This window comes from Maylandia zebra, linkage group LG12 (assembly GCF_041146795.1).
Source record: "Maylandia zebra isolate NMK-2024a linkage group LG12, Mzebra_GT3a, whole genome shotgun sequence".
NCBI lineage: Eukaryota > Metazoa > Chordata > Actinopteri > Cichliformes > Cichlidae > Maylandia > Maylandia zebra.
The window spans coordinates 25,579,547-25,601,180 of NC_135178.1; the positions used below are offsets into that span (position 1 = coordinate 25,579,547).

Here is a 21,634-nt window from a genome sequence, read left to right on the forward strand (position 1 = left end):
TTCTACTGTTGTCAAAAATTGTATAATATTTTTAAAGATTTGCACAAAAAGGACACTTATCCTTTCTGACCCTGCCCTGTGTTGAAGGTGGGAGAGATGGAAATGGGAGGGCTACTCTTTTTGCTGCTTTCAGAACAAAAGGAATGGAAAATTGTGTGTTTTCCCATGGGGTAAATATTGAGAGAGTAGAGATATAAACGCACGGAAGAAAGGCTTTTCTAAGCAGCCCGGGTCTCTGTTGCACTGCCAAAGGCCTGTGCGTCACTTGATCCATTGTTTAGTGTAGAGAGGTCTCGGTGAGCAAGCGGCTGCCTCCCCGCTCCAGCTGCAGACTCTCTACTGTTTATGTTTGCAGGGCCCTTCGCCTTGAAGTGAGGCTATACAAGCAAAGCCTAGCCATATGTGAGCACTGGGCCCTCAGAGAAGTTACTTGCCCTTTATTTTTCAAACCATCCATCTCTCTAAAACTCTCTCTGTCTCGTTTGTCCCTCTTCTTTCAGCTTGTTTGCTTTCCCTCGCTGACAGTCCAGCTCTTCCCTGACAGCCTGCTCTTTTGAAGAAGATGAAGGATTGGAATTATCTTCTTGAGTTTCAAAGAGCCCAGTCCTGGATGGCAGGAAAGCTGTAGGTATTATAACTGCTGGGAGAAATAATTACCCCCCTGGAACTGCTCAGTGGGAATTAAATGTTCATGGGCTCAGCAAGAAAATCTGAAAAACAAGATTGGTAATTATGTCATAGAAATATTTCAGCTTCTATGAATGTTTGCCCATCAATACAGATGAGCATCACTCCAAAAAAGGCAACATGGAGTTAAAGGTATAGTATATACATCTGGGCTGTTTGGCCAGTCAAGTATGTAAGTGTATGGACTTTTTCAAAACTCCTTTATCCGGGTTAATTGCTACCTTCGTTTTACTTTGCAAGCACAAAGGTGGATAAAGTTCTAGTTTCAAACTAAACACTTGAGTCAACCTGGAATTTTTTTGTGTGTGAGCTTGGTTTAGTGTGTAAGTTTACGCATGTGTCTGAAGGTTAGTAGTGCTGACCTTGGCTTCTGGGTGGGCTGCAGTGGCAATGTGCTTGTCTTGGATCATCTTTGGACCCTTCTGTTTACTGAAACAACATGCAAGCAGTGTCCAGGGAGGAGAAAGGAGTCACACAGGGAGCATCCTCAAAGGCTCTCCTTTTCTTACCCGTGCTTCAACACACACACACACACACACACACACACACACACACACACACACACACACACACACACACACACACACACACAAACGTACACACAAGAAGGTGTCTTCAAGAGCCCTGACCACCCATGTCACCCATGGTCATCTTCTGTGATAAAACCTTTTTCTTGACCCCTTCCTTAATGAATTCATTATCTGCTGGAGGCTTTAGACACTCTGGGTTTAATATGTGTACCAAAATCTGACCTATCTGATGGTTAAAGCCCTCATTCTGCGTGTGTAGAAAGCTCTCCCACACACTGTCTGGAAAATAAGTGAGATATTAGCTTTGAGAACCGCACTTGACGTTAGAGAGGCTTTGTAAGGGAAACTATAAATTAAAAGGTGTCATAATTGTGCTGCCACCCATACCCATAAATCGCAGATCACCCCAGGTGAGGAAAGTCCCTGCTGTTGAACAACCCAGGTAAACATCCTTTGATTTCAGCTGCAGGTAACACACACGTTGCTCAGACTGCAGCTTTGAAAGTAGATGCATTTACACAGATATTTCAATTTAGCACGCATGATGGGAAACCCCCGGTGGCGGGGAACAGTGTTGTGATAAAAATGGTAATTTGACTACATTTGATCGCCGGATTTCTGCTGCAGCGCTATAGCTCTGGAATCCCAAGGCACGATGAAACCTTTACATTTCGCGCCCTCTAGTGGCCATGACGAATCTTTACACGATCACAACATCCACCCATCGTATTCTTAACAGCTCAAGTTCAGGGTCTAACGGGGCCTGATGAATGATTAATAATAAATCACTCCAATGATTTATTACAGCTCGTAGTATTTATGAAAAACACTACATAAATAAAATTCAGTTGACCTTAGAGAACTCTGAGAAGACATCAAATCACTCAGTTAAAACACATCTTTATTTTTCATGAAGTATGATTTACTAGTTACTCTTGTGTCACCCTGTTTGTGTTGGTATGATAAATACTCCTTTCTTTTTTCTTTCCTTTCATACATGTAAACGAATATACATAAACCAAAGAAAAAAACATTAAAAAATTTAAACAACACGGCTAATTTACATCTGCAGTCCAGGCCAAGTTAGATTGAAGCTTTACCATGAACAATGATGTGCAACAAAAACAAACAGCTCAGGTAGGAATACGTTAAAAGCGTCCACACACTTGATTTACCATCGGCCATTATTCGCGATGATCAATCAGGCAGCAATACATTTTTGATAATTTGACAATTTTAAAAGACTTTGTGGACGTGAGTTTGGCTCCTACACTATTTGTAGTTGCTGTGAATGTACACAGTGGAAATCGAGGATTTTCTGTCTTAATATATTACAAAACCAAAGTCATATGTATCAATTACAGATAAACTGATGAGCTCACAGATTCTGAGATTTTCTCTTACCATGAATATCCATACCAATCAGTGTATATGTTTCCTACAGTCATTGATCGATACCAAGAGAAGTGAACAGAGTTTTGATTTGTGAACAGGTCATTATTTTCCTTTCTTTTTTTTTAAACATTCAGACTAGGAATAGACTGTCTAAGCTCAGGGTCACTCTGACCTTCCTCCCCTTCTCACTCCTTCTTTTTTCTTATTCCCGACACTATCTCTCATGGGGAGGATCATTCATCACGGTTGTCTAAACACCCCTGTCTCCGTGTGATTAGTGACCCTTTTAGGTCAGACATCACTGAAGCACATGCTAATTAAAACAGCTGTGCGTGTCAGCATATATACATACACAGATGAGGGAAGGTTTTGTTTTCTTTAAACACTGTATATCATGCTGTCTGCAGCACACCCTTCAAACTAATTTCTGAGGATGCAGGTAGAAGCTGATAAGTCTCTGTCCCGAACTCCTGCTGTGGATTAGAAAAGAGTCTGATTCTGAGATGATTGCGTCTTCCCATCACGCGAGCAAATGTTTTCTTGATCTCAGAGGAGAATAGAGGATGCTAATGACAGTTAAAAGTGTGTGTGTGTGTGTGTGTGTGTGTGTGTGTGTGTGTGTGTGTGTGTGTGTGTGTGTGTGTGTGTGTGTGTGTGTGTGTGTGTGTGTGTGTGTGTGTGCGTACGGATGTGTAGGAGTGAATTAATGGAACAAGACAGGTCCTTCCGTTTAGCAGATAAGGTGTCATTATTATTTTTATTACTCATATCTCTACAAGATATGTAGACACACACACACACACACACATTTGTCACTGCTATCAGTGCTTAGTCACGTATGAGAAAGTTATGTAAATTTTAACCTTGAATTGCATCAGAATTATTAACTGTGTGGAGTAAGAGATTTATATCTGAACCGTAAAACTGAAGGTGCAAAGAAGGAGAAACACGACAAGAACACTCATAAATAAGTAATAGTCTGATTACAACAAAAAGCAGTGCTTTGGCAAGTTAACAGTTACTTTGCATTTGGGTGGAATAACTTGGCCTGAGGGTTTTTTTTTTAAAGCAAATTGAAAAGCTTGTTTTTGAGTGCACAGTATTACATGAAATAACACTAATTACTCAAGTAAACTTGAAAAGCACCATTTGTTCAGTAACAATATTGTTTAAAACCAACAATGGTGATATTTCATTTATTTGAGTGAACAAACAACATGCATCAGTCCCTATAAGATGAAGACGTGGAGATTAAATTAAGAATGTAATTTATAGACATGTGTGTTTTACATGGAAACAGTTCAGACAGTACTACTGCATTCATATTAATACAGTTAGTTCCATAAGTATTTGGACAGTGAGACAATTTTGCCTCTATACACCATGACAGTGGATTTTAAATCAAACAATTAAGATGTGATGGAAGTGCAGACTTTCACCTTTAATTCAGGGGCTGTTTGACAAAGGCAATGCATTAACTGTGTAGATGTTATAACTTTTTTTTTTTTTAGTACACAACCAGTTTTGTCAGTCAACTGTAAAAATTAATTGGGCAGGCGAGGCCTTTTCCAGTGTTATTCTGAAGCGGATTCTGAGTGTTGAATGTGGATTTAGTAACTGTTCACTGGAATTTCAAAGATGTCAGTACAAGTAAGGGAGGCCATAGACTGAAAAAAAAAAAACAAAATCATCCGAGAGATAGCAAAAACTTCAGGAGTGACCAAACACTGACCGGCTCAAGAACACCAAAATGCCTGAAAGACCACACAAAGATTACAAAAGTAGGCGATGGCAGAATCATTTTGATGGTTAAACAAAAAAAAGGAAGAAAGAAACCTTTTCAACATCAACCCAGGTCGAGAACACTCTCAAGGTGGTAGGTGCGTCTAAGTCTACAATCAAGACATGCCTTCATGAACATAAATACAGAGGGTTTATAGCAAGATGCAAATCGCTGTTTACAGTCAAGAACAAGAAAACCTGATTAGACTTTCCCAGAAAGCATCTAAACGAACCTGCATAGCTCCACAAAAAAAAATATCAGTCTTCGGACAGATGAAACCAAGATTAACCTGTTGATGGAAAAAGAAAAGCAAGGGGAGAAGAACTTATGATCTGAAGCACACCAGCATGTCTGTCACACATGGATTTTGATTTAGACCAATCCAGCCTGCATTCGATTTTGCTTGGCGTAGTCTTGTAAGCCTTGCATCATAGGTTCTGCATAGAGAATCTTAAGTGGAATAGTCTGCAGCAACCAGCCCTGTACACACATGCACACACACATACAATACTGCAGGTCAGTCTCTTGGTGGCAGTTTTTGGCATTATGTTTGCGACTCTAAGTCTTACCAGAACTGTATGACAGATGCTTCCATTTGTTTTGTCTCCAGCGCTGACGTACTGCAGTGAATATTTTACAAAGTCTTCTGGTGAAAAAGTTATCATGGTAGCTTTTTGGAACCCAGCCATTCGAGTGGATACCCCGAATGGAGCCACTGACTGAAAACAGTGCATGAGAGGGAAAGATTTAGGACAAGAGGACAAGAAATAAAAGACTTTAAAGTTAGTTTAAAGAAAATAATTGCTTTCGTTTCATAAAACTTGAGATGATGTCTGAGTGAGGATCAAAATACCTGGATAATAATCCCCTTATCTTTGTATTCAGCTTGTAGACCTTGAGAAAATCTTTCCACAAACACCTATAAGAACGCAAATTAAAATGTGAAGGATCATACGTCGCCTGGGCAGAGAGACTTAAAAGTGTGCCGCTGATGTGAAACTTGCCTTTGATGCAGCATACAGGGTGTACATGGGAAATGGGATAGAAGCAATTCCAGAAGAAACATTCAATATCATCCCTTTCCCTCTATAAATACAATAAACATACAAACAGATATAAATAATTAAACAACACTTATGAGCACAACCTCAGTATTAATTAGCATGTTATAATCCATCACTTTACACATTACATCTAATGAAGAAAACATGGGTAGGAAACCTGTTTGCCATGCCTGGGAGAATAATTTTGCACATCTGGAAACAAAAGAAAATAAGTTCAGACTTGAGTCATATGAAGCAATGAAAAGCATTAACTTGTTTTAGAACAATACAAATAATCCTTAAAAAACAGGGGTGTCAAACAAAATGCCCGGGGACCAGAACTGGGCCGGCAAAGACTCCAATCCGACCACTGGACAGCTTTAGAAAATGTAAAGGATGGCATAAAATGTGGAGTTTTAACTATATTTTAACTCTATACAAAAGTATGTAAATAACAGAAAAGTCCCCGTTCATTCACTATTAACTATAAAAAAAATGTTTGGGTGCACAGTAAAAAAAAGATAATAAACAAAGAACATTTTTTGCAAATTAACAAAAACTTTGTGCTTTATAATTACAGGACAGTCTGAGTGAAGCTACCGAAACTTTGTCTGTAATTTAATTTATTACTTTATGTCGTTTTTATGTAGAAAACTGAGACATACTGCTGAAATCATACTTCCATATCTCAGGAATCTGTTTTAAACTTCTTTAAAATGACAGAAAGGGGAAGTTCATTGATCTGGCCCACTTAAGATCATAGTGGGCTGTATGTGCCACTTTGACAACCCTGCTCTACAAAATCCTTTACGTGCGCTTCCTTTACTGGCAAACCCTCTCAGATTATACTGATGATTATATACTGTCTTCATCAATAAACAATCAATATGAACTTAAATTCATTGTTTTGTAGTAACAATAAAACTATGATCTTACCTTGGCCATCGTCTTCACATTGCAGTTTATCACTTTGGTAATTGTCTGAAAACATAGATGAACATGGGTCTCAGATAATTTCTTTATTTATATCTAAAGAAATGTATTTGGAGCTAAAATGCTCTTCTAAAAACATGTTATTATAAACTGAACCCTCTGAGGTTCAACATCAGGATGCTATCTGCTGTCAAACTTACTACCAATAAAAGTAATAATTATGCAAATGGGGTCAATCCAAACAATCTATAGTTAGTCATAATGTTGTAGTGGTATTTTCTTTTTTTGTTTTTACTTATTGTACATGGAGTCGTGCACAAGGTCCTGGATCTGTTTATTATACATTTGCACACATATGCAGGTGATGCTATTATATCTGCCAAAGCCATAAAGAGAGTCATACAGAAATCACAGCTAGCAGGTGAGCATGGATGATTTTTTTAATGGGTTTTAATAAGGAACAACAAATATAAACATAATGTGCTTGTACATATACACAAAAAACTAAACACCTTTAAGTATAAGCTGCTGAGGTACTACTGACCTTGTCCAGCTCATCATTCTCAAGGAATCTGTAGGGAATGAAGCAAGGCAGCGTTCCTACATTGTTGACTGGGGTAGAAAAAAGCGCGGAAAATAACTGATATTATTTTCTTAAATAATTAGGGTTTTTTCCCCATTTTTTTTGTCTCTAAACACAAAGTGCCTGTGTTGATTTGCAAATTTGATAAATTTGTGTTTCATTTACAGTTGAACATAGAAAAAATATGTTGAATGTTTAAAATGACCATTTCATGAATAGTGTTAGCTCACTGTGAATGACATGTCTCAAAAATGTTGGAATGGTGGCAGCAAAAGGCTGGAAAAGTAAATGATACTAAAAAGAAACAACTGGAGGAATGTTTTGCGGCTGATTAGATTGATCGGTAACAGGTTGGTTGTCTTTTTTGGGGGAAATCTTTGCATGTTCCAGCAAAATATTGATCAACTCGATTCTGCATCAACTACAACTGCATTGTCTGGGTGCTGACAGGCCTGCCGATCTTCCATAACTTTCACCAAAAAAGTATGACAAAGGAGATCCAGGGCTGTTGAGCAGCTAGAATCCTATATCGGACAAAACATGGAACAACATTCATCTCCCAAAATTCCACAGTCTGTAAAATCAGCAGATTTACAAATTGTTCTTAAAAGAAGAGGGGCTGCTACATTGCAGTAAACATGGCTCTGCCCCAGCTTAGTGCTTAAAAGCTAATGTTTTTCTTAAAATGGTGTTTTAAAAATGAAGATGTTTTGTTGTAAATAAAATATGGGCTCATGAGATTTGCAAATCATTGGATTGTGTTTCTATTTACGCAGCATGCCATCTTTTTTGGAACTGGATTTTGTATGGAGGCACAAATAAAAGCTCACCTAAAACTCCTATGTTGAGGTCCTTCAGTTGCTCTTCAATTTCACTAAAGATATTTTCTTTGGTAAAATCTGTTGCTATCACTTTCACCCTCTGCCCTGTGGCTTCTCCTGTGAACAATGAAAAGACAAATATTGTGCACCGTTTGCCTGGATCAACAGCATATTAGCAGATATCATACATTTTAGGAAGCAAAGAAAATAAAACATGCACATAGATACCTATCTCTTTAGCCACTTGATCCAGTTTTGTTTTGGTTCTGCTCATGACTACAATGTTCATTCCCCGCTGAGCTAGCTGAGATGCAATAGCGATAGTGGAAAAGTACATATGAAAACACAGTTACACAGCAAAAAGTAGCAAGTGTGCCTCAAAGGAACAGTAGTTTAACTATGGTGTGCTCATTTCAAATTATTATACATATAAGTATTTGCTAAAATATAAAAAGATATTATGTACAGTATGTGTATTCGTTTTGTTTTATGAGAACACAAGCAGAGTTATTTAAACAGTCACTTACTGCAAATGCATATGCTCTTCCTATTCCCTCTGAAGAACCAGTCACCACTGAAAGGAGGATGGAGAGACTGAAAATTACAAATGAATCCCTCATCAAATCTCCTGCAGTTTCCATTCTGACCACTAGAGGCACTGTACTGCACAGAACAGTACAGTAATGCACTGCCTTACCCATCTTCCTCTGCTTTCAGCCAAATCCCAGGATTGTTTTATTATTTGTTTACATTAGTTTAATCCTCACTCCATTCTGTTTGTACAAACTGTGCTAAAACAGCATGTTCCCCTGGTGTGATAAAGAACTGATAGGAACAGCTTGTTTCTGAGTGTTCACTGCTCTCCCATTTCCTCCTGGCCCTTATTACAAAGACCACAGGCTGTTTTCATCACCGTTTTCAGACCTAAATGAGAATTCATATCTAATTATGTTTTACAGCACTGAGAAAATTGTGTAAAGCCATTAAAACATTAAAAAGATCCCATGGTTTGAAGTGTTGTTAGCACAGGGGGGAAATGAGTAATGTGACACTGCCTATTAACTACTGAAACAGGAACTGAAATTAAGCCTCCGTTTTAATTTGTTCAGCTGAACAAATAAATTGAATTCACACTTTTACTACTTAATTAGGAAAGTATCAAATGACAAAGAAACCTCACATTGAGCCTCCGTTTTATGAAATGCAATCCGCTAAGTTTTGTCATTTATATTTCTTCTTTAGTGAAAACCACAGTATACACAAACAGGCAGCAGTATGTTCAAATAGGGCTTTAACATGTAGATATACATACTGAACTATAAAAAACAAACAAACAAACAACCTAATTATATCAACTTAAGAACTACATTCAAGACAATGAAACAGTGAAAATAACCAAACTGAGCATGTGCGGTGAGGTTATGTGATGAGAAGTGGACGTTTTGATTTTAATATATGGTGCTCATGTTAAACATGATCAAAGTTTTAAATAATATAGTCAACATAAGTAAAAGTTACCGCAGTGAACCAAAAGCTCAAGTTTCAGACTGCTCTAAATGCTCTAAGCCAGGAGAGTCAAACACAAGGCCTGAGGACCAGAATTGGCCCAGCAAAAACTGCAATTTGGCCCACTGGATAGCATTGGAAATTTTAGTTTTAGTTTTTTCAAATAAGTTTTATAATGTTTCCTGTTGATAAAGACGTCCCTCATGTCTATTCATCCTGCACCAAATAATTAAATAAACAATTAGATGACAGAAAGAAAATCCACTTTTTTTTTATATTCATCTATAATACAAATTTCTGTTGTTAAACTTCCTTCGACTGACAGAAATGGGAGTTTCTTTGTACCAGCCCACTTATGGTAAGTTCAAAGTGAGTTGTGTGTGATTCTCAATGTTTGCATGGAGCAATCAGTACAAAACAAAAAAAACTCGAAAAGAGTGCGTTCTTAAAGGGAGAGGCACTAAAACTGTGATCATCTGCACTATGCCCCAGGAGAAGATAAGGATTATTACTGTAACATTAGTAAACACATCCGCTTTATAAACTAAGCACACACAAGCACAAAATCCATTTAGTGATTATCTGGAAAGAAAACTATAAATGCTCAGGCAAATGGTCCTAACAGGTATTCAGTCAGTGGCTTGCAAAAGTATTCGGCCCCCTTGAACTTTTCCACATGTTGTCACATTACAGCCACAAACATGAATCAATCTTATTGGAATTCCACGTGAAAGACTGATACAAAGCGGTGTACACGTGAGAAGTGGAACGAAAATCATACATGATTCCAAACATTTTTTTTTTTTTACACATAAATAACTGAAAAGTGGGGTGTGCGTAATTATTCAGCCCCCTGAGTCAATACTTTGTAGAGACACCTTTTGCTGCAATTACAGCTGCCAGTCTTTTAGGGTATGTCTCTACCAGCTTTGCACATCTAGAGACTGAAATTCTTGACCATTCTTCTTTGCAAAACAGCTCCAGCTCAGTCAGATTAGATGGACAGTGTTTGTGAACAGCAGTTTTCAGATCTTGTCACAGATTCTCGATTGGATTTAGATCTGGACTTTGACTGGGCCATTCTAACACATGGATATGTTTTGTTTTAAACCATTCCATTGTTGCCCTGGCTTTACGTTTAGGGTCGTTGTCCTAATGGAAGGTGAACCTCCGCCCCAGTCTCAAGTATTTTGCAGAGGTTTTCTTCCAAGATTGCCCTGTATTTGGCTCCATCCATCTTCCCATCAACTCTGACCAGCTTCCCTGTTCCTGCTGAAGAGAAGCACCCCCAGAGCATGATGCTGCCACCACCATATTTGACAGACAAATTCCCCCACCTGAGCTATAGATCTCTGCAGCTCGTCCAGAGTCACCATGGGCCTCTTGGCTGCATTTCTGATCAGCGCCCTCCTTGTTCGGCCTGTTAGTTTAGGTGGACGGCCTTGTCTTGGTAGGTTTACAGTTGTGCCATACTCCTTCCATTTCTGAATGATCGCTTGAACAGTGCTCTGTGGGATGTTCAAGTGACTGCACTCAGACCAAAGGGGGCTGAATAATTACGCACACCCCACTTTTCAGTTATTTATTTGTAAAAAAAAAAGTTTGGAATCATGTATGAGTTTTGTTCCACTTCTCACGTGTACAGCACTTTGTGTTGGTCTTTCACGTGGAATTCCAATAAAATTGATTCATGTTTGTAGCTGTAATGTGACAACATGTGGGAAAGTTCAAGGGGGCCGAATACTTTTGCAAGCCACTGTAATCTCTCCAGCGTGTCCTGTGTCTGCTTCAGGGCCTGCCCCCGATGGGACATGCCCGGAACACCTCACCCAGGAGACAATATTATTCATATAGCGCCAAATCTCAACAATATAAAGGCACTTTATATTGTAAAGAAAACAGAGAAAACCCCAATATTCATACGAAATCATATGACCCCTTACGAGCAGGCATTTTGGCGACAGTGGGAAGGAAAAACTCCCTTTTAACAGGAAGAAACCTCCAACAGAACCAGGCTAAGGGAGGGGCAGCCAAAGACAGGACAAAGACATGCTGTTGAAGAGAGTCAGAGAATAATAATAATAACTAATAATTAATACAGAGGGGTGTATAAACACATAGTAAATTTAAAAATGTGACTGAAGAAGAAACAATGCATCATGGGAATCCCGCAGCGGCCTAGATCTATTGCAGCATAACTAACAGAGGATTCAGGGTCACCTGACCCAGTCCTAACTATATGCTTTATCAAAAAAGGAACGTCTTAAGCCCAATCTTAAAAGTACAGAGGCTGTCTGTCCCCTAAATTCAAACTCGAAGCTGGTTCCACAGAAGACGGACTTGAAAGCTGAAGGCTCTGCCTCCCATTCTACTTTTGAATACTCTAGGAACCACAAGCAAGCCCGCAGTCCTAGAGCAAAATGCTGTAATGGGGGTGATATGGTACTATAAGGTCATTAAGATAAGATGGGGCCTGATTATTCAAGACCTTGTATGTGAGGAGTACATAAAAATTTAAATTCGATTCTGGATTTAATGGTGAGTCATTGAAGAAAAGCCACTATATTAGAAACATGCGCTCTCTTTCTTACTATAACTGCAAATTAGAACAATTAACTTTTCACATAGTAACAAGATTTTATAATGCTATAACACAAAAGAATAAAAATAGTGTTATATTGTTCCCTTGGTAGAGTGGCAAAAATAGGCTGCCTTAGTCAATGTCCTTTTATTTTGTCTGCAGAAACTGAGTTACTGTTATTTAAGTTTACACAAACTTTATCTAGACTAACCTCAAATCTGGTATTTCAATATTCCTTGATTACTCAAATATTTTTTAATTCAATTGCAACAAACCTGAAATACACTATGTATGTTTTTGTTTTTTTGGGGTTTTTTTTTTTACAATTTTTGCATCCACCAAAATACAGTGGAGGTGAAAGGAGAGCATTTATTTAAAATACTTGCCAATGGACAGGAACCATTTGAATAATCCCTATGAAAACATAAACTATGTGAAACACAGATTGTCCTGTATCATGATTTTTAAAGAAGAAACATTACAAGATGTACCCAAAAAGTTGATTCTCTTCATCTGGACGTAGTATTTTCAGTGTGAGTTCTTTGGTCTCAACTGCCTGCAAATTTTTCCAACCTTATAAACAGCACATTTGCGTAATGGCTTAAACTAGCACTACTGGCGAAAAATGGGCTGCGAGATCAGTTTCTTGATCATTAAGATGCAAATTGTAATGACCATTGATCAGCAATGATTGATCAATGGTCCTATGTACCACAGAAGAGCTAACTTGTCAGGCCAGGACTCCACAGTCTATTCACACCTTCTGAATTGAGGAGCGGGCCTAAGGGTACATCTTTCCCCATCTCACAATGCTCTGTGAATGGCACTCATGACCATTGATCAGTGGTCTTTGATCAGTAGTTGTTGATCATTGGTTGTAAAAATTTGCATATTAATGATCAAGAAACTGACTGCACAGGCCATTGTTCACCAGTAGTGCTAGTTTATGTCACTGCTGCAGTGGGAGTTGTGTGGGGTTGAAGGGAAAAGGACCCAATCGCAGGCACTGACGATGCAATGAGTGGGCTTTATTTACATGAGGTGATAATACAGACAGAACAGAGATGGGATGGACGGAAACTAAGAACAAACCTAAACAAATATGAAACCATAACTCAGAGGAAAACATCTGTGGTGGAACACGGGATGACACGTGGAGGTAACACAGACAAACCAGCGATGAGCACACACTATAAATACACACAGAGGAAAATGCAGAATGGCAAACAGGAGGGCTGAACCTAATTGACCTGATGAGACAGGGGAAACGTGAGCTGAACACACTGACATAAGACACGGACCTTCACAATAAAATAGGAAATACACAGAGACGCAGACTGGGGGTAAGAGAGAACACTGAGGAGCACGAGGGAGAGCACAGACATGACGGCCTGGGGAAACATGGAATAGAACACAAGGAGGGGAAAACAAGGCACCAGAACTCCAGTACACAGAGGGGGACAAAGGGGGTAAAGACACGAGGGGAAATCCAAACTGAACAACTAAGGACCCATAGACTAACTCCTTAGAGTAACAAATGAACTTAAAACCGAAAAAAAAAAGAAAAAGGGGGGCGCTGGGTCAAAATGACCCAGGACCACGACAGTTATAGTCATTACGCAAATGTACTGTTTATAAGGGTGGAAAAAATTGCAGTCAGCTGATACTGAAGAAATAACACTGAAAACGCTATGTCCAGATGAACAGAATCAACTTTTTGGAATTTCCTTACCTGGATGCATCAAGACATTACAAGATGCAATAAATAATTTCAGCATATTTTTATGCAGAACCTCCACAAAACTATTCTGCACTGATGCTTCTTAAAATTAAAAGAAAAACAAAGAAAGCCATCTCGGATGGATGGATGGATTAGGGAAGGTTTTTTTCAGCTCATTCACAAGGGGTCGCCATAGCAAGTAGCTCCCCATGCTTGATTTGGCAGAGTATCTACACCAGATGTTTTTACTGACGCAACAGCAAAGGACTTGTCAGACAGCTGCTGCAAGTAAGCTGCACTGTAGGGAAATTGTTCCACTAAGGAATATAGTATATAGTATATAGTACATATATACTATATATAGTATAGTATTTGTAATATTTGTGCAAAGTTGTCATTTACGTTCATAAGCTGACTTACAGTTGTCTGATGAATTTTAATATTTTTTGGCAAACTAGCAGAGCAGATCACTTGTTTTCTTGATTTGTTGATGTATGTCTATATCTGTACTATCAACATGAACTGAACGGGTTCAGTTGATTCTGAGAAATTCTTTGTAGTATTTCATCCATAAAAACAATTTTCGCTTGGGGAAATACTTTGTTTTTCAGACCATAAAAACAGTCGCACATTTAGAATGAGCATGTTTCTTCTAAATGAGCCAACTTGGAGCTGGACATTTATCGGCCTTCCTGTGCAGAAATGTTCAGCTCAAAGGATGTCCTTTTGCACGCCCATAACACAATGAGAGGATTAAACGCCTCTGTTGACACTGCAGCACTGGAAGGGCTGGAAGTCATGAGGAAAGAATAACATCTCAGCTACCCTTTGCTGGTCAGCACCATAATATTTCAAGAGAAAGCTTCTAAATGACATGTACTGCAACAAAAATGACAGACAGCTACACTAGAGCTTCACCCCTGGTCCTTTAGTGTATTACTTCAATAGATTATTAAAGATGTCTAACCCAAGAACAACTTCTTGTCCCTTCACAATTTAATTATAGTCCACCTTTTTGCAGATTGCAGCATCTGTAATTCATGATTTCCACTGTTACTCAAACCTGAGCCAGTCACAGGAAAATCACTCTTCTGTGTCATTTCCTTCAAATAACTTAAACAAAACAATATTGTGGCAAGCTCAGACATGTAGACGAAGACTTCTGTATTCAACTTGCTATTCCTGCATTAGCTGTAATGCTAAACTACAGCGAGCACAGCCTTTAATTAGGATCACTCCGTCATACACCACAGCAGTGAGAGGTGGTAAACGGACACAGCAGTCTAACTCACGGTGCTCCGCTGGCTACACCAAACACAGAAAACACAGCAGCTGTAATTTTACACAAAAATGGCAAATCAACACCTGATAACTGTAACTGCCATTACAACAATACAACTTAGAACACGTTAACATCAGATATACGTGTTCTAAGTTGTCCTCTAGCCAGCGGCCCTTTCCCCTAGCCCACTACAATATATTTAAAATCTATTTGTGATATTTAATGAAAAATATGAAACAACATTTTCATAAATTAAAAGGGTCCTTAGCTGGTAATGTTCTTTGAAGAACCATAGAGTCTTTAAAAAGAACCATTTAAGAACCATTATTTTTCTGAGAGTGAAGAAACACAGCATTATGTAGTTATATAACATTTGGTTATAAAAAAAAAATTGGATTCCTCTGTGACAAACTGAATAAAATCAACATACCCAAAATAATTTGAAACCAGACATGACTGTGACATTTTCCTTTATGCAAATGAGCTCTGTGAACTGCAGCAGCCTGTGGAGGCTTCTCTTCAAAGACAAATGTGCTGTTGTGTGAGAGTGATGCAGCAAGAAAGACTGTCATTTAAAAGCCAGCAAGATAGTAAAACTGGAAGCCAACTTAAGACATTTTCCAATATTAAATTAATGTTGAGCCTATGCACTCAACAAGGGCAACAAGGGAATAGAAAGACTATTTGTCCCCATTGTTAACAGTGTTTCTAAGTGCCATATTTGTCCACTTTATACAAAAACTGTGTGATCTCACAAAGCTCGCCACAGTTACTTCACTTTAATATGTCACAGCGAGTTCATTGTACTCTATTGTCAGAGTTGAGTAGCTTGCCATCATCAGTGTGTGAATGTGTGTGTGAATGGGTGGGTGACTGGATGTGTAAAGCGCTATACAAATACAGGCCATTTACCATTTACCATTTGAGTAAATAAATACTGAAGGATGACACAATGTTTAGACACAGTGTTTGCAATGTTGCCTCTGTCCACCAGCGCAGCGGATATTAAATCAAATAACATAAATGTGATTTAAGGGCAGAATTTCAACTTTAATTCAAGTGGTTTAACTTTTAGGAATCACAGTCGTCATTGTGCATAGTTCCCTGTGTTTAGAAACTCAAAAAGCTGGACAAACTAAGATCATTTTAAGTTATATTGAAATCTTGTGGACATCACCAGATGTTAATGCTTTGCTCAGGCCTTAACTGCAACTACATTCGGTTTGCTTTTCTCTCTACCTTCAGATTTTATTTTCAGTAACTAAAAAACATGCTCTATTTGACTAATATCAAATGAATTATTTGTCTATTGAAGAGTATCCCATTACTTTGGCTTGAGAAACTCTTGGGTTGCTTTTGCAACATGCTTTGGGTCATTATCTATTTGCACTGCCTGATAGGTTATGCAGCACATGGCTGAATCTAAGCAGAGCGTATAGCCCTGCACACTGAATAATTCATCCTTCTACATTTATCAGTCACATTATCAGTAAACAATAGTGATTCACTCACAATTAGAACCATACACACACATGTCGTAATAATGCCCCTACCTGGTCAGAGGGCCCGGTGGCGCCAGTGTCAGGCAGCCTCGCCTCTGTCAGTGCGCCCCAGGGCAGCTGTGGCTACAATGTAGCTTACCATCACCAGTGTGTGAATGTGTGTGTGAATGGGTGAATGACTGAATGTAGTGTAAAGCGCTTTGGGGTCCTTAGGGACTGAGTAAAGCGCTATACAAATGCAGGCCATTTACCATTTACCATCTTTGTCAGATAAGGCGGTATGCTTCAAATCACGAGCAGTTTCCCTTGCTATCGTTCTGGTACAAGTTAAGTTGAGTTTCATCTATCTGGTTTGCAGGCTCTGCTAGATGTTTTTTGGCCTTACTGTTTCTGTGTATGACCAGTGATTTGCATCTCGGTGTAAACCCTCTGTAATTACATTCATGAAAGCATCTCTTGATTGTACCTCTTGATGATGATTCACGTACCACCTTAAAAGTGTTCTTACCTTGGTTAGATGTTGTGTTTGGGTGCTGCTGAGCTGCCCAGTGCCTTCACAACTGATGGTTAGGTTACTCCTGCATTTTTAGTGTCTCTCTGGCAAGCTTGTTTTGGTTGTTCAGCCTAGTGATTCCCTCCTTCACTTGCACTGACATCTTATTGGTGGACAGCTACCAAATACAAGTACAGCACTTATATTTGAAAAGCCCACATCTCTTATCTGCCTAATTATTATGAAAGAAAAAAAGAAAATGCCTCACCTGATAGTGAAATAGTTAATTGTCCTAATTATTTGTGAGCTTCTAAAAAATGGGGCATTGCCATTTGAGTAACTTATTCTTTGTTATCAATAGATCCATGCACATGCACAACACCGCTTAGGCTTCTTGAAACTAAAAATGTTTAAAAGGTCTGAAGAGGGATACAAATGGGGCTTTCCAATTATTGGGAGAAATAATTGGAGAGGGGTGTCATTTATGCAGCCGTGCTGTTCAGATGTTATTCCTCTGGAATGAAAGTGGGAAGGAAAGTGGGCTTTGGGAAGAAAAGCAAGATCAGCCCAGTGTTTTTATTAGGCTTCTTTGAGCACTGTGAGAGAATAACCCCTTCAGAAGATGCCAAAGCAAACCTCTTGAGTGAATGAAACTGCTTCTGGACCTGCAGAGGAATGTCACAAGGAGATTGACAAGAGAGCAAGTATTTGCTCATTTCCTCAGCCGCCTTTAAGTTGACTCTATTCTGTAGTTTCATTTGGAGTGTTTATGTTAGATTTGTTGTACCCACTTCGAATGTAAAAGCTTCCTGCTTATTATTCTTAATCCTGTATATCCACTCACTACAAAAACACTTCAGGGTAAAATGTTTTGGGAAAACACTGAAAAACATGATTGGTTTAAATCAAACCTTCAACAGTAATTTGCCATTTTCAACCCGAAGGTTTGGCTTTACTTCTCTGTTCTTGAAATCTGAAAATGTTTTTCCTATTCTTAATTAGAAACAGTTTGCATATATAATTTGCGTATCATAATTTGCACTTTAACAGCCCTTTTTACACAACTACATGCCAATCTAAATTATTACAAGTTTGAAAATGAATGGAATATGGTGCATTTTGTCAGTAAGCTTATCACTACATGTAATTGTGTATAAAATAAATGTAGTTGTTATGTTTTCTTTACATTTTTCGGAAGAGTAGGCTATAGTGTGGTAAGGTAGAGGAATATTTCTGACTCCCTGTACTATACCAAGTTCTTCCTGTTAAACTAGTCACACAGGTATGACTTGTCGTTATGCAGCTTTTTTCCAATGTCAACTATGATGACGCGGATCATTTTGCTCATCTCAGAATGGATGTTATGTGAAAAACATGCAGTTTATGCTTGATGTTCCATACATTTTGATATTGAATTTGAATTGTGTTTTCTGTACATATATCAGCTGCCCTGCAAGTATATAAAAAAAGAAGTATTTTAAGCGTCGGGACTTGCCTCCTTTGGGTATATCAGCGCACAAGCGCAATCTTGTGTAACGATGAAATGTTAAAACAAGTTTGGGCAGGGGACTCACGCTATTGTGACCTACTAAATGCACTTTTACACACAAGTTGATCAACTAAATCACTTTCACTGCTTAGTGTTCATGGCACTTGCAGATTCTGCCATGTACACTTTAGCTTATTAATTAATTCAAATAATGTAGTCATTTAAAAGTTCTAATTACATACAGTATACACATAAATGTAGTGTTGTATCACAAAACGTGATACCTATGTTGGCTTGATACTACGTAACCTACTGAAGTTCCAGGATTTATTTATCATAGTATGACCTACTGAAGATTGTATGGTATTCATTACACATGGCACAGACACGCACAGCACAAACACATGCATGTGGACATGCATAAACATGCTGCTCACCTGCCCACTCTCCCATTGAGGTGAAGAAAGTTTTTGGCAGTGGAAACCACAGTTTTGGAAAAAGCATCCTACTGAAAAGCAGTAGCCTCACTCCATAGTACACCACAACTCCAGTACCAAGAGAAATGAAAAAGAGTTCCATGAAATCCATGCTTCTCTGGTACAGAAGGCTCAGGAGTCAAGTGTCTGTGAGTCTGTGAGAGAAACGTTTTTGTTCAGCGGGAAAGACTGACACAAAGAGGGAACGAGGAACAGGATCCTCCCATTTAACCCTTGTATGGTGTTCGGGTCTGTGAGACCCGTGTTCAGTTTTTTTCAAAAGAAAAATTAAACAATTAATTATTTTTTCACGTGTAAATGTGTTGTGTCTTTCCACTCACTCCACTTGATTATAACTGATTTATTTATAACATTTTATATAAAAGAAAAACGAGAAGCACATTAATTCATAAATGTGATCTAACAAAGGTAAAGGGAAAAAATTAACCATGTTTGCTGTTCATATGTCTTGTAATTGGGATGAAGTAAACATCTGTTGAGTAATTTAACATAAAATTGTTTGATAGTGTTAATTTGGAAAGCCAAAACTCTAGCGGGTCCACCAGACCCATGAACACTGGCTGAGTAACAAAAATACGAACACCACACAAGGGTTAAAGAACATCTCAATATACACACAGACAGGCAGACAGTCACACACACACCCACACACACACACACACACACACACACACACACACACACACACACACACACACACACACACACACACACACAAACTTAGGCTGGTAGGTATGGAAGAGTGCTAAGTGTGTAATTAAATCTTATCGTGTTCTGAGCAGCTGCATTATGACTTCATTTTCATTTAAAAAAAGTCTCACTCACCTTTAGCGCTGCAATGTCTGATCAAGTATTTGTAAAATTGTCATTTCTCATTTTTTATTTGATATTCTTTACTTGAATCTGCAAGTTCTGTCTGCCTTTCACTTTGCTGCTGTAACACGTGAATTTCCCAACGAGGGACAATAAAGGATATTTCTCTTCTATTCTGTTTGTATCAACAAATCCATTGTTTGTCAAAAGTGATCATCTTTCTTGTCGTTATAATGTCTAGAAAGCTTTTTTCTTGACATGTGTACCATAATTGTAAGTTATCCCAGTTAATACATAGCCTTCAGTGAAATGGCCACCGAAATTCAAACGAAGACTGATAGGGATTAGTGTCACTATGATTTACAGTTAGATAACTGTGTGGAAAAACATGTTCTGCATGTCACCTGACAATGGGCTATGTGCAAAAAGGCGAACTAGTTTCTCACAGTACTTGTACTTTCTCAGATACTTAAGTGATATGTCTGTAATATGTCTGCTTATTGCCCAGAACACATTAAAGGCTATTTGACCAGCATTTTCCACACAAATATCAAGTTACTCTGATTTTGAGAAATACTGAAATAGGGCACATTTAGTCAGTTGGTGTCTTGCACTGAGTAGGTTGCTTTATGTGGTAAACTATATTTATTTGATGTGATCAGTATTCAGTAAATGCATAATACTTATTGTGTGGTAAACCACAGAGAGGAATGAATACTCTCTTGGGAGCCAACATAAATGTGTGATTGCATGATTTGTTTATCTCTGGTGTCACCGATGATAGACTGACAGAAATGTGGTCCACTTTGTCTTGTATAACTTCCAGGTTTTTAAAATAAGCAGTTTTCATTTATACATTGGTCAAGATTCTGACCTGATAACCTAAAGGCTGCGTGCCTGTACATCTGCTTTGAAATATCTCTGCCACCTAGTGGTAAGAAAATCTAAATCAAGCAGTTCGAGATTATGTGAGAAGATAAACTCGTCTACACTCTACAGATACACTCTACAGATAACTATCCTGTGTACTCTGGGTTATGCCTTTCCCCCCAGTGAATGACCACATGCCATGTGCAAGATTAGAGAATTCCTTGAATACAAGCCACATTTAGGGATCAGAGATGTCAACAGGACTGGACTTGGATTATTTTTTGGTATGTATATATGTGTGTGTTCCCCTCAGCTGGTGCTAGCAGCAGCACGCTCCTCTGACTGTGAGGCCTGGTTACTACTTGTTGCTGGTACTACTGTTCACGGTGCAGCAGCCCCGACAGCTAACATGTCTGTTAGTTTGGCACATTTTATTGCATCTATTTTTGTTTTTACTATTTTCTCTCAGCTTTCCAGCTCCACCTTCTCGCCATTTGATCCATGAGCACACAGCATAGCTATGGGAGGGGCCGGTCACGTTACGAGATTTGATTGGGCAATCCAGTGTCAGTCATGAAAATGAACCAATGGACTGCTGTCACTGCTTGTTCGGCCGGTGCATAGTGGCCCTTCAGGCAAAAAAGTGATTGTTTTTCAATTTCTTTTTTCCAGTTTATTTTTTTTTCTTTTTTTCTTTTCAATTTTTTTACGTTAATGTCTTTACTTGTATTGGGAAATAGACTTTATGAGCATGATTTACAAATGGGGTTATATATAAAATTTCAAAATTAACATTTTTCAAGTGATGACTTTGTGTTATTGTACCTACTTTATAACCAATCCAACCATTTAAGGCCACTTAAAATATCCTTATAGACCTATTGTTATATTTGTTGCAATTTCTGCTATTCTCTTGGCCAGATTACTCTTAAAATACATTTTTTAATGTAAGTGAGACCTTTTAACATGATAAATAAAGGATATATAAAAGTCGCTTTGCAAAAAAGTGATTGCGGCTTTCACCTTGTGATAGGAATGTCGTTTGTGGCTCAAGATGACTTGATATCATTCATGATGGACTGGACACAATTGACATATAGGCCAAA

General features: G+C 38.4%; 1 protein-coding gene across 2 annotated transcripts; it reads right to left on the bottom strand.

The window, feature by feature from the left end:
* Nucleotides 1-3,336: 3,336 nt before the first annotated feature.
* hsd17b3 (hydroxysteroid (17-beta) dehydrogenase 3) lies at nucleotides 3,337-18,999 on the bottom strand. 2 transcript variants are annotated; one of them, XM_004547196.5, is made up of 11 exons: nucleotides 18,786-18,999; nucleotides 8,303-8,349; nucleotides 8,004-8,079; nucleotides 7,785-7,892; nucleotides 6,916-6,983; nucleotides 6,375-6,419; nucleotides 5,617-5,651; nucleotides 5,400-5,481; nucleotides 5,249-5,314; nucleotides 4,965-5,114; nucleotides 3,337-4,875 (listed from the first exon to the last, which is right to left on the bottom strand). In XM_004547196.5, the coding sequence occupies exons 1-11, from the start codon at nucleotides 18,934-18,936 to the stop codon at nucleotides 4,768-4,770; spliced, it is 936 nt and encodes a 311-aa protein (XP_004547253.1). In that variant the 5' UTR covers nucleotides 18,937-18,999; the 3' UTR covers nucleotides 3,337-4,767. The 2 variants fall into 2 exon arrangements, with proteins under 2 accessions (XP_004547253.1, XP_004547254.1); XM_004547197.6 differs by lacking the exon at nucleotides 18,786-18,999 and adding an exon at nucleotides 16,875-17,033.
* Between the last annotated feature and the right edge of the window lie 2,635 nt (nucleotides 19,000-21,634).

What these genes read in the sequence shown, in the direction of transcription:
- hsd17b3 (XM_004547196.5), bottom strand. Translation starts at nt 18,936, where the DNA reads ATGGATTTCATGGAACTCTTTTTCATTTCTCTTGGTACTGGAGTTGTG. An exon ending in TCAAGTGGCTAAAGAGATAG is followed by an intron (nt 7,893 to 8,003) that starts GTATCTATGTGC and finishes CATTGTTCACAG; the next exon opens with GAGAAGCCACAGGGCAGAGG. An exon ending in CCTCAACATAGGAGTTTTAG is followed by an intron (nt 6,984 to 7,784) that starts GTGAGCTTTTAT and finishes TTTCTACCCCAG; the next exon opens with TCAACAATGTAGGAACGCTG.